We start from the raw sequence: 13,972 nt of genomic DNA on the forward strand, positions 1-13,972 counted from the left end.
GATTATACTTGAAAAAAATGCAACAATTTGTTTTGTATATATACTTGTATATATTCTAGTACTCATTTTTTCATGCGGTTTTTTACACGGATTTCCGAAGTTACACGAATTTCCGAAGATGCGCGGTTTTCATGTATCCGAGGTTTTAACCTTAACGTCATTCACCTCTTCGGGCCAGCAAAGCTTTCTGTCCCTATAAGCGGGGTTAGGTATCGAGCCCAGGTGAGCTGCGTAAAAGGCATTGACTAACCTATACCGATACCTATCGATTTTCGATCGATTTCGAGATTAAACCAGATCTTAACGTTTCATACATTTCTAAGACATTTGGATATAAACATTTCAAAAGGGCCCAAAAGTAATTGCGTTATTATTCGTTACATATCTGGTAACGTTAAAAGCATGGAAACATGGTCTTTCATTCTACAGGAATATTTTGTAATTAAACGTTAAAATCAACAGTTATTAACAGAAGAGAATGTAAGCAAAGAGAAAATCTCATTGGTTTATATGACCCTCTGAGATGTTCACGTCGATTTTGCATCAAAAAACAATTTTTGATTCCGGAGGATCTGAAAGTCCCAAAGTCGATGTTTTTCAAACAAATTTTTGTCGAGATAACACCAGATCTCGATGTTTCATGAATTTTTGAAGACATTCGGAAACAACGAAATTTGTCTATAGTTTTGGGTTTTTTTTATTCGGATTTCCGAAGTTACGCGTTTTTTACACAGATTTCCGAAGTAACACAACTTTTTACGCGTTTTTTGTATGGTACGTATACCCCGCGAAATAAAAAACTTCGATGAACCTTCTTAATGGATGAGTAAAAAGTGATACAATTTTGGGGAAACCTAGTTTAGAGTTCATATTTTCATGCGGAAAATTTCGTTACAATCTGATACCTTTTAAGCAAAAAGTGATTCAACCAAAAAAAGTTGTTCGCGCATGTGAAAAATCCAGACCAGTCTTAATTCAATTTCGTGTTCAATTCGTCCGTCTGGTTTATCCAACAGGTAATGAAGCGGACCCGAATTCGCATCTTCAAGATATCGTACCAATAAACATACGATTACCAAAATCCGCGCCAGGAAGCTGTACCGCGAGTGGTTGGTGAAATCGAAATGCATCTTAATGTACGACGAGACGTATATTGAAGCGTACACCGACCGTTCCCGGCCTGGAGTTTTTCATCGGCAATTCCCGCCTGGACGTTCGAATAATTTACCAATAAGTACTTGGTTTGACAGGCGATCTGTGCTTGGAGTAAATTCAGCTAGCCGTTCATAACAACCGATACATTTTCAACGCTTAAATATATAAAGAAGAATGCTTCCAGAAGCGTCTGTTGCTCTTCCTCTGGTTCCACGAAGATGACACTCGGTATTATCGGATCTGGCATTATGCCGTTACGCAAAACCGATGATATAGTAGTACAATGTGTTTATTTAGTTTCTGAGTGTTTATTTTCTACTTAAAATCAATTTTTAGTAATCATTTTTATCTATCGCATTTTTTCGAGTATAGTCCTTAAGAAAATGTTTTGTTCCTTTGAAAATTTCTAAAATGAAATTTTTAACTCTCCCGGCTCAAAAGGTTGTCTTTCCCGAGCTAGATTCATGTTCCTGACTTTGTTCATCATTGAAAAAACTCTGTATATACTGCGTTTGTTCAATTTAAGCGATAAGTTGAAGTACCGTTTTCAATCTGCGTTCAACAGCCCCGCATGCTACAGATAGGGGTTTTGAATCTCATTGTATGCCAATCTTCAAGAATGAATACATTTATTATCATTTACTGGTGTTGATGAAACATTGCATTTTGTATCTGATTCCTGGTGCGCTTGCTTTCAAAAACGCTAAAATACTTATTTTTTATATATTTTTTGCCATTCACAGAAAAGCGCTCCACCGAAGGCAGTGGTTTAGTATCTCACTACGAACAGAAGCGAAAGTTTAGTGATTCCGAAAACATGTCTGATAAGCAGGCAGATACAGTTTATGGTGAGTAGACTGCGAATAGTCAGTTGCTTGGAATCTCACGGTAATTTGTCCCTTTTCAGACATTCTGATTCCGTCGTTAGTAATCGCTGCCCTATTTATTGTTAACGGCATCGTATTCGCAGTCATTATGCGCTACAGGAACAAAAGAAAACAACGCCTTGAACTAGACAGTAAGGAATTAGCTGAACTGTAAAATCCCATTCTCCTGGAACCGAAATACAAAGAGTAAAAAGAAAAGTAAATGCATGACGAAATACTCAACAATGGTAATGCATGTACAAGAACAATGAAGTCATTAGCAAACAAGAAAAGATATCATCATCGTTGCTCATTAGACAGCTTGACCTTGACAATGAAACATATTTCCGTTGTCCTTAGCAGTGCAGTATTGTGCCTGGAAATGTTTATGATGCAGTAGTTTATGGGCATGCTTATCTCTTTATTTTTATGTACATTTCCTGTGCATCCATATAGATACTGCTACTGCCAGCCAAACGTAACCAAAAAGACATGCCTATTTTCAAGGACTTCATGCCCTTTTTCGTGGATGGATTCGCACACAAGCAAATTACCATATCATCAACTTATCACCACTGTCATCGCCGTCAAATAGATCCATAAAGAAACCCAAACATTATCAACGCTTAGGTAAGTCTTTAAACAGTTCAATTATTGCATCTAGATGAATAAAAAAAATGTGCTCAGTTCAACTGTGCAAGCCTGATATTTTGTCGCTCTAAAAAAATGTAATTGAATAGCTTAGATCCAAGAATAAAGATTAGTATCTCTATTCACACGCATACCAAATTGATAACTATTTTGCACGCTAGAAAATTACTATATATGTACAAATCACACGACATGCAAACCAAACAAAAAAAATGAAATTATATTTATATCAGTGAAACCGCTAATCAATTTTGATAATCTGTATTTTCTTTGAGTCTTAATAATGCACATGCTTTTCGTACTGAATCCAAAAATTGAAGTGGAAAACGTTTAGGTCAAAGATAAATATTTTCTAAATTTTTACAAACCAGTAATATGAGCATTTATGAGATTTCAAGACAACAAGCCAACGGCCAACAAATCACTTTCATTTACACCAATGTAGCTGATTTAATGTTGTAGTGTTAACATGTTTTCGAATATATTTTGTACTGAAAGCGGTCCAGAGTTGAAATGATAAACAGATAAACAGAGCAAATGCGCCGAAATAGTACATATGAAATCCAATAACAAGCAAGCCAAAGATTAGATGTTATCGTATATATGCCTACCGACAGCTTTGGGATGATACGCAATTTGCCATTGGAAAATATTAAAAATTAAATTCAACATGTGCTTTATTCAATACTAAAGTGACACTTTTGAACTGAGAACACCGAAAACTGATTAAATTGAAGAAGGGATTGATAACAGGATAGGACGTGGTCATACGATATGTGATTTGTCTAAAATATACTATGAATGAGTGTGATGAGTTGACGAAGCTTAGTAGACCGATGCGTGCCAGGGCAAATACACAAATTACAATTATATAGGAAACCCTGAGAGTTGAAACATTCGCGTCTAATTTCACTTGGAACCACAGGCTAGGAACCTAGCTCCTCTAGGAACCACAGGATAACTATTGATTTCAGTCTGTCGTATAAGTTCGAATTAAATCTAAAGCCCGAAAAAATATCACAAGAAAGGTTGTTTTCTTAATTTGTATAAAAATAATATTGTACTTCCAAGCCGAAATAAAAGCGATAAAAATATGTTCTCTATTTGTGAATGGGATAAAGAAAACCATCCGAAGTCCCGTGAATTTTTCTATAATAAATACGTTTTTTTTTTCATAGGCAATATACAGTTTTTCTTCTCCGTGGGATCCACAACACTTAGTACTTTAAACTTAATACATTTCGAATATCATATTAGTATGTTGGTATTCATTAGTTAATCTAAACACTGTTTTTATTAAGCGATTTGCTATTATAAATTACATTAAATAAAATACATTTTTTTGTACATAACTATTTCAGGTTTGTTTGTATCAGTTCATCACTTTTATTCAGTATAATCACAGATAACAGATATACAGGCTCACATATGAACTGTGTGTAAAATTTGCTCAATCAGCATGGCGAACACTTGCAGATGTCACCACGATCGACACGAGGTGCCACCACTATTTGGGTGCCGCTTTCACATGAGACACAACTTTGGGTGCAACATTCACTTCTCGCTAGATTTTTGTTTTGCTGTTGGTTAAAATGACAAGTTTATTTTTGTTTTATTCCGATCGAATTATCGTGTGATTTATGCGACATGGAAATAAAATTGTCTTCAACACTTAGGGAAATCGTGTGATAAGTGTTAAAATTGTTGTAGTTGGAATAATTCTACAACAGACACAGAAAGAAAAGATGAAACTTACACGACATGTAAACCGATAGTACCATGAAATAGACATCAGTTGAAACGAAAATCTGATTTAAAACCATGATTGATGTAAAATTACATTAAAATTAATTTAGTTTTTGATTGAACAAGAATGTATATTTACAAACTGCTTCGTTGAGTAATGTAAATTTCCATTTAATTGCCTGCTCCAAATATGTGCATGAAAATAAATGTAAAATCACAAAATATTTTTATCTGTGGACAGGAGGATTTTGTTATCGTTCCGGAACGTAGTGGAACGTTTTGAAAGATCGCGGCGAACAGTCGAGTAGGTGGCAATAGTGTTTCCAACGTATAGCAAATTTGAAATTTACACAGGATTTTGAAAAATGTTGTTCGAGCCTGTATATCTGTTATCTGTGGTATAATACAGCTGGCTATTGGTTGAACTCATGGAAAAGGAAGTATTCTAACATAAATAAAAAAACCAAATTGGAACTCCAATGGTCTTAATGAAATGATAAAGAAGTTTCATGTAAGGAAAGTCACGGCAAACAAGAATGTCGCGAACTGGGGCATTGGAGTGTCTACCTTGAGTACGCAAGTGAAGTCCCGCGATGTTGTCTTATAAAGGTTGACTAAAATTGGTTGGTCTCTAGTATTGGGAATCGAAAATTTAAATTTGAATCCGGAATCGACAGTAGTTTGATTACATTTGTTTAGGCAGCAACTGGTGCAAGTTTCATCAAAGTAGTCGATCGCGTTCAGAAATAACGTCAAATTGAACTCGAAAAAGTAAAATTATTGTACACAACCACCCTAAAAACCACACCGGCACATGAAACAGAATTCCGTTGTCAAAACCCGCATAGCGTTTTGGCTACCTGGGCAGCCATGGCCAGCCACCAGACGGCTACCAAAATTGATTCAGTGACGGTTGTCAAATCCAATTTGACAAAACAAAGTCGCCTGTATCTAAGTTAGCCGAGCGTTTTCATCTTCTCACCTTCGCTGAAAATGTCAAAGATTTCAATGTGGAAAAATCCTGGTGGATACGGTTGTATCGACGACACAACCAGGCACTCTGAAGGAAATTAGGCTTGAAACATGTTCGTTAATGATTTACCGACGACACGACCAGGCACTCCGAAGAAAAACTGACAAGGAAATTGTCCGTTAACGATTCACCGCCAGTTACCGCAAATATAGCGACCCCTTGATAATGATGAAAATAACCTTTTCGAGCAACACTGTTTAAGTTTTCCAGGATCTAGTTACCAAGGATCCCCAGAGTAAATAAACAAACAATTTTAAACGCAAAAGATACGAGAAAGCATTTTTCACAGATTTTGTTAAAATATAGTATAAAATATCTGCGTGCATTTCAAGAATAGAATCAGTGACTTCTGCATGAAAATTTAATGAAGGGTGGTAACTTTCCATTGTATGCAATTCAAATGCTAACCAGTCAACATGTTCTAGTTTCAGGCGTCTCAAAGACGGGAGTTGCAAATGGGTTTGTAAGAAACACAATTCATTGTCAAGCAATAAAAATAATGCATTTATCGTGAGTTTTTCAATGTTCTGACGATTACGATGTAGGATACGGCTACAAAAACCAAACAAGAGAATGAAAAAGTAGGTACTAGCTCAATTTGTTTGAAGTTGTCAAACAATCTACATTATAATTCTTGTTGATTTTTTCATTAAATGACCTTAACAATAAGTAAAAATTTCTTTTGTTTGCTGTCTTTTATTTCAATTACTTAACCATTTCCATGTTTTGTATCATCGTACGTAGGATGCCCGATCATTTAGACTACTAAGTACTTGCCGTACTTAAGAGTTTTCTTCACGAGCAAAGCCTCAGCTAATGTTCCCAGTTTGACTACGTTAACGCACAAAATTTGCTTCTTTTGCCCGTTCTACTCGATAATCAGCTGGCATGACTCGTGATCGATCACGGCATTTCGAGTGAGGCATTTCCGCATAGTTTTTTTTGCTTTTCTCGGCAAACGAGATTCATACCGAAGAATTTGATCTACAATGAAGTGTAAAATTGAGTTGAGTAAAATGTTCATTCAAAGCTAGTACTTGCGAACATGCCATTTTCTACCGCCCGTTCTTGCACTATGTACATCTTGTCGAACAGCTGCTCTATGCTCTATATACAGTGTCTGCTTTTCAGGGGGTGCTAAACGAAACCAAGTGCCAAGCAGATCCTAGGGATAATGTAACCAACCGTCCGTATTTCTTTCGGCTCGCAGAAAACTCAAAATTCGTTTTTGTTTTGAGATTATTTATATAGCATGTTTCAAATAAACAACATATGTAACCATGGTTCTGGTAATTGTTATTTAAAATCAACAGTTTTCGTTTTTTGTTGCCAGTTTCAATATTTTTTCAATCAATTTCGTTTTGACATTACCAGTTACTGAGGGGTAGTTGAATTTACGATACAGTTTAGATAGACGAGTGGCAGGTTGTGTCGTCGGATTTACCATCAGTTACCATAAATTGAGCGGTCCCTCACTATTGACAAAAACAATCTTATCGAGCAACACTGTTTAGTTGCTACGAACAAGTTTCCAAGGAGTCCCAATATAAATAAACAAAAAGTTTGTCTCCAGATTTTTGCTACGGGTGAAACAAACTAGAGGGTCCAGTTCAGGTTTTCCGTATCTAGTGCAGTGAACAATCTCCAAAAATTCAAATTGACTCTGTCGGTTAAGGGACGATACGGTTAGATTTCATTTTGTTTGAACCACCCATCCATTCTGGTTCCGGGAACAAAAATCGATCACTTATGAGGCACGTTGCGCTGCTGATATCGAGGGAACCAGAACGTGAACAATTATTACGAGCAATTGTTACAATTACCACAGATAACAGATATACAGGCTCACATATGAACTGTGTGTAAAATTTGCTAAATCAGCATGGCGAACACTTGCAGATGTCATCACGATCGACACGAGGTGCCACCACTATTTGGGTGCCGCTTTCACATGAGACACAACTTTGGGTGCAATATTCACTTCTCGCTAGATTTTTGTTTTGCTGTTGGTTAAAATGACAAGTTTATTTTTGTTTTATTCCGATCGAATTCTCGTGTGATTTATGCGACATAGAAATAAAATTGTCTTTAACACTTAGGGAAATCGTGTGATAAGTGTTAAAATTGTTATAGTTGGAATAATTCTACAACAGACAGGAGGATTTTGTTATCGTTCCGGAACGTAGTGGAACGTTTTGAAAGATCGTGGCGAACAGTCGAGTAGGTGGCAATAGTGTTTCCAACGTATAGCAAATTTGAAATTTACACAGGATTTTGAAAAATGTTGTTCGAGCCTGTATATCTGTTATCTGTGAATAGACTGTCGTTGTCCGACTTGAGCTCGTATGTGCGATTCAGACGATCCGTCTCCTTCCGTCACCGTCACCGGAACGTCAGCTTCCCTCAAAATTAGTTGAATACTTTCTTCACACGCTCCGTCCGTCAAGACGTTCTGTGACTGTGATGTTACGTGCGAATGTCTCCATAAGAATGCATGTAATTAATGTTGACGGTGACAGAGGTTGACTGTGACGGAAGGAGACGGACCGTCTGAATCGTACATTAGTGGAATATATACCGGAGCTAACGTCTATGACTTTAATGCTTTATTAACAAGAAGCAACTTCAATGCAAGAAGTTGAAAGAATGTCTTACTAAACTATGAGGGGCATTTTCAAAAATAAGCTATACGATTTTTATCGTGAATATCTCTTGTTGTATCTAACGTATCAACATAATTTTTGCTACATATCATCGGGAATATGATTAGTAATTTACGATAAAATCTTCTGTTGTATAACATAACCACAGGTAATTCAAAATTAAAGCTTCCTGAAATACAGGGTCCGGCACTCGAAGTGTAACCAATTAAAAAGGCCATAAATTCAGTTTGGAAAATTACTTTTACTTAATTCAAAGTACAAAATGTGTAAAAATAATACAAAATTCAGAATCAATTCACTTTTGCTCGATATGACCACCTTTTGCCTTGACTTGATGACTTGAGAGAGCGAAGGAGTTGCTTCGTTTGGCCGAATGTGACTTGCAGGTATTTTGGCCCACTCGCGGACAATAACTTTTTTCAGCACCTCGAGACTGGTGTTCTTTTAGTTCGGACTTTGCTCTCCAAAATGGCCCAAAGAGAATAATTCATTGGATTCGCATCTGGTGAATTCGAGAGCCATTGTGTGGACGTGATGAAGTTCGGAACGTTGTTTTTCAGCCATTCTTTGTTCACTCGAGCTTTGTGAGACGGTGCCGAGTCCTGCTAAAACGTCCATGGTCTGCCACCGAAATGTTTGTCTGCCCACGGCTTCAAAGCAACCTCCAGAATACTTTCCCGATAATATGTCGCATTTACCTTGACGCCAGGCTCGATGAAAACGATTGGAGAGCACCCATCTGTGGTTACAGCGGCCCAAACCATTATCTGTTGCTTGTGCTGCCTCCTGGTGGCCAATCGATGACTCAAATTCTCGTATGAACGGTCGGTCAAGTAAACCCTATTGTTTTGAGAGTTTACGAATTGCTCAATTGGAAAAATTTTCTCGTCAGAAAATACAATGTTCGGAAATTGACCACTTTCGGCCAAACGAAGCAACTCCTTCGCTCTCTCAAGTCATCAAGTCAAGGCAAAAGGTGGTCATATCGAGCAAAAGTGAATTGATTCTGAATTTTGTATTATTTTTACACATTTTGTACTTTGAATTAAGTAAAAGTAATTTTCCAAAATGAATTTATGGCCTTTTTAATTGGTTACACTTCGAGTGCCGGACCCTGTATATGGTGTCAACCAGTATAAAAGAGGAAAACTAAAGACGGACGTTTGCCTTTCTCGTAACCGCGACGTCGGTTTTGAGGTAGTAAGCGACATTTAACGCAGAAATGAAATGTCGTTTCAGTTTCCAATGGAAGAGGAACATTGTACCACAGACTAACAGACATGACAGTATGAGTAAATTCTTATAAAAATAATTTTTCGTGATGCACTAGTTCCACCTATATTGTACTGCGCGAAATATTTACTATCTGTACGCCCCTTGTGTTATGTTAAAGTTTTTTTACTAGTTGGTTTCCCCTCGTTTTTCAACACCGATCAGCTGCTTGCAGGGATGCCTGATTTCATCAAAATATTTGAAAATGAATCGTCACAATAAATTATTGGATTACGTTGATAATATATTTAACTTTTTCGCGATGTTGGAAGGTAACCATTTATTTGACTCAACGTTGTTCATCTAGACTATTTTTTATTGTGTTGGTAGTTTTCACCCGAAATTAAGTGGCGGCAGACCAGAAGCAAGTAAATATTGTAACAAAACGGGTTCGATTTTGTATTGCCTTGGAGGATGAGAAGTAGGCATAATTCTGTATATAGTTTTGGCAATATGTATTAAATCTGTATCCTGCATGATATTCGCATGGACGTATACAAATCAATACATTACAGGTAATTCTGCATGAATGGCAACTCTGATGGTAAATGAAAAAAACAAACACAGTATAGATGACAGACAGGATGTTTTTGATAGGGTAACGTGGCGCCATCATGACACATGTGAGTACTGTCCCAAATAAAGGAATATTCGAAATGACCGTTAAAATGATTGAAGAATCTAATTTGAGTGTCCTGTCTGTTAGTCTGTGATTGTACTGTTCACCCCGGTGGTGCGATTGTCATCTGCATACAATTGGCTTGAAGCCGAAATTTTTAGTTCTTTTGGTTCTAGTTCGCTGTCAAATGCTGTGTTTAAGCAGTGTTCACATCTTTCTTCATGTGGTTGCACCAACATATGGAATGATTTCGATGGAATATAATCAAATTATAACAAACCACTTTTTTGCTAATTCAAAAAGAGGTCAAATTACTTGTTTTGCAGAGAATACTAGACAATAGTTATATTTATATTAAGTTTGAAGAAATTAACTTTTGACACCATTGTGGTTTGATTGTATGGTATGAACGTAGCTTAACATATTGTTGACAACAACGCCACCAAAACAAAATGCGTCGGTTTCAGGAACCAGCTTCCATAGCAGGGGGATGGTACTGTTCCTGCCTCGTGCATTTGAGGAACATCAGCATTCAGCTGCTGGTCGTTTGTATTGGAGCAAAAGACTCCGAAAAGTAAGCACCAACGAAGGAAATTCCTCATATCAGCTATAACTAAGGGCTATAAAAGTATACAAAAGAGGTATAATAGTTTTCCAACTGTTGAAATATGCAAATCGGCAATGAAAGTAAGCAGTTTAGTGAACCGTTCGTGGTGTGAAATTTGCATCAAACGACGGCAAATAAACCCAACATTCAGCTTCGTGTTTACGTCAATGCGGTTATGTCTCTGACATTACCCACCCGTTTTTTTATTTCTAATAGCACTCCATCATAAGATGAGTCTCGATCAAGGCGTAAAAACGTAGAGTTATGTTGGATGTAAAAATGATTGCATTTTTTGCGGCTGATAATAAATTACCAATAAAATGACTCAAATCCTGTTAAACTGTTAACTGATTCAAAAAATGATCTATAGCTATTGGAAGAAATATTGTCTGCAAGGGTTCAGGAATATTGTAAAAATACTATAAATACTGCAAAACTCTATTCAACAATTTCGGAAAACTACAACAATTCTGTTTTAAATGAGAAATGGAACCCGTTGGATTCTGTACTTGCAAAACCGGAAGACGCTGTCTTTGATTAATAAGCCTTCACGTTTTTTTTAAAATACTCAGAGTCTAATGTCTTTCTCGTTTTTAAAATGCACTACACCGGTGTAGGTAAGGTTGCACCTAAACCGTTCGTTTTTGCCAATTGCACTACACCAGTGCTACACTTTTTTTGGGCCGATACCACTGGTGTAGCACTCATCTTTGGTGTAGCTCTGTGCAATGGAATCGTTTATGGTAGTCAATGGTTACTGTTTATGTTTTCGTAATGTTTGTTCGTTTATTCATGCCTCCGTGTAGCACTGCACCGGTGTAGTGCAAACTAAAAACGAAAACGCCATAAAATACAATAATAAACTGCAATGACATATTTAAGCATTTCAACAAATGTGCTCTTAGGCCGTTCTTTCAAAAAACGCTTTATGTTGTCATTATAAAGAAATTTCGAATGATTTTACTTACATTTCTAAGCTTGAAATATGTTCATAAATATAGATGCAAGTTACAAAATATTTATTGCTGTGTAGGTAAATTCCAAAAATAATTAAAGGAATGATGAAAGTATTATTTAATATAAAAAAAAACTCCGGTAATTTTCCTTCCTAAAACTGACGGAAATCTAGACAATTTATAATAGGCAAAAAATCAAAGCACCTATAGCTGTCAGATTTAAAATACCAAAAAGTTTTCAAAAACTTGCGGTATTCGTTACCGAATACCTGTTCTAATCTTGACAAAGCTATGGCAAGATCTATTGTCATTTTCGACAATCTCGAATTTAGCTACGCAGGTGTGAACAAATCGGGCTTAAAACTGACTCGAATTTTACTGTGGGTTGACAGCAGTTAGAGTGGAAACTGGGTTAGGTTTGACATCAAGCGAAAACAATATATGCGTTTTTGAATAATAAACTTACCAAGAAGCAATTCGAATACCTTCAGAATTTAATTAAAATTTATAAGAGTTTTGTTATTCATTTAGCAGTTATTACATGTTTTATGATAACAGCTGTAAATGCCTCTTTGGACAAGTAATAAAATAGTTTTTAAATTGTTCATAACGCTTTTATAAACCGTTAGCTTAGTAAGATTTTTATCTTATCATTGCTTTTCATTGCATTGCCACTCACCAGAAATAAAACAACTAGTTCTGGAATAAAACAATGCATATACTCTCAAATCTTTCATAAATCCAGTTTTGTGTATGTGTTCATTGGATGACAGTTTCACTCATAGACAATTTTATGGTTGAAATTGACTTCAAACCTTATAAACCATATGAAGCACATTATACACGCAGAGAAATTGAGCATGTTTAAAATAACAAAACAGTTAGTAGTTTTTAAAATTTGATTTATATTAATTTCAAGCTAGAATATGATTGTTACAAATCAATTTCTCCCTTCAACAAAAACAATGATCTCTGTTTGATTTGAATCAAAATTTTGGTCCAACCAAACCAAAACTATATTTGTTCTCGCTGAGTTTATTGTTGAAATAAACTAACAATTTTTTACATGTCAACCAAAGTTGAGTTAATGTTATCGGCAATGTCCTCGTTGACTCAATCCAGCTATACCTTCATATCAAGAAAAAACTTGGTTCAATTTATCTATGATATAATTTGTGTAATAATACAACTAAGTTTACTGTTTAAATGAACCGCGTTAGTTTTATATCATATAAACCAGAACATGTTTTTTCTCGCGCGTATAAACTACTGCGTTTATGTCTCCCGCGTAAGAAGTTGCAACAGTTTCAAGTGTATGTATTGATGATTAAGTATATTTTAAAAATTTGCATCATATTACATGACATATTTTCTTTACAAAAATATTTGATGCAGGTTCTCGTTTTGGCCGGACTGATGGAGCACCAAATCGTTTGGATGCTATAAAAATAAAAAAAAAAACAGGCCTTCACTGCGGCAACGGAATGACGAAACGATCAAATGTCTTATTTGAAAATTTATTATTTTATTCTATATTAAAAATAATTGTTTTCTAGAAATTATTGAACCAAGATATATCGAAATAAAAGTAGTATAAAATATAACCCTGTAAATTGGTTTGAAAGAAATCATTTTATTTTTAAAAACAAACAAAAATGTTTAATTTCAACAAAGAAAAGCGTTAGTTGAAATAGCTAAATTTAAGGTAATTTATTTCAACTAAAAATTTTGTGAATTCAAAGCGCAACAATTCCTAACTTTATCTAAAGTTCGTTCATTCATAACAAATTTTTCAAATTGAATTCACTGTGAAATTGTTTGTCAAGGAATTGACAGGAACGCACAAGTGAAATATTCGTTGCTTTTATCAAAATGTTGTTTGAAACAAGCTAACACATTGAGTAAAATTGATTATCATGTTTTGTAGTTTCAAGCAGCAATATTTTCTATATCAAACCAGATTTTCTTTTGTCACTATTTTAACAAAATAAATCGTTGCGTGAAACCTAAATTTGGTTATATTTAAAAAAAAATTTCTCTGCGTGTAGTGATTCTCAGTAGTCTATTGTGGAGTTTAAAGTTTTAATGCTAGATTCGTGTTATAACACTAAACATGGCCACATCGACCGCAACTAGGTTAAAGCCGGGTATAAATAAACGGTATAAATCAAATCAGAAGACGGCCACAAGTATTTATTAAAATTATAAATGTTACTTGGGTTAGAGGGCTATGAACCATATCGCGAATGGATCAACCAAATGGAAATGATTTGCTTCAATGTTTGGCTAAAATTTTGTATTTCAAACACGTAATTATATAGAACTAAAAGTACGACCTATTTCAAAACAGGCAGGCGAAATATTACTTAGGTTAGTGATTTGTTCGGTACAGAAAATAAAATGA

General features: G+C 35.5%; 1 protein-coding gene across 2 annotated transcripts in view; it reads left to right on the forward strand.

Annotated features, from left to right (window-relative positions):
- LOC131428140 (uncharacterized) overlaps positions 1-3,766 on the forward strand; it is a 251,352-nt gene extending 247,586 nt beyond the window's left edge. For both annotated transcript variants that reach the window (XM_058591839.1, XM_058591840.1), the window contains 2 exons: positions 1,899-2,003; positions 2,063-3,766. In XM_058591839.1, coding sequence (XP_058447822.1) covers positions 1,899-2,003; positions 2,063-2,196 — 239 coding nt within the window. In that variant the 3' untranslated portion in view covers positions 2,197-3,766. The remainder of the gene's footprint in view (positions 1-1,898; positions 2,004-2,062) is intronic.
- The last annotated feature ends 10,206 nt before the right edge of the window (positions 3,767-13,972 follow it).

The sequence above is a fragment of the Malaya genurostris genome, chromosome 2 (assembly GCF_030247185.1).
Source record: "Malaya genurostris strain Urasoe2022 chromosome 2, Malgen_1.1, whole genome shotgun sequence".
Taxonomy (NCBI): domain Eukaryota; kingdom Metazoa; phylum Arthropoda; class Insecta; order Diptera; family Culicidae; genus Malaya; species Malaya genurostris.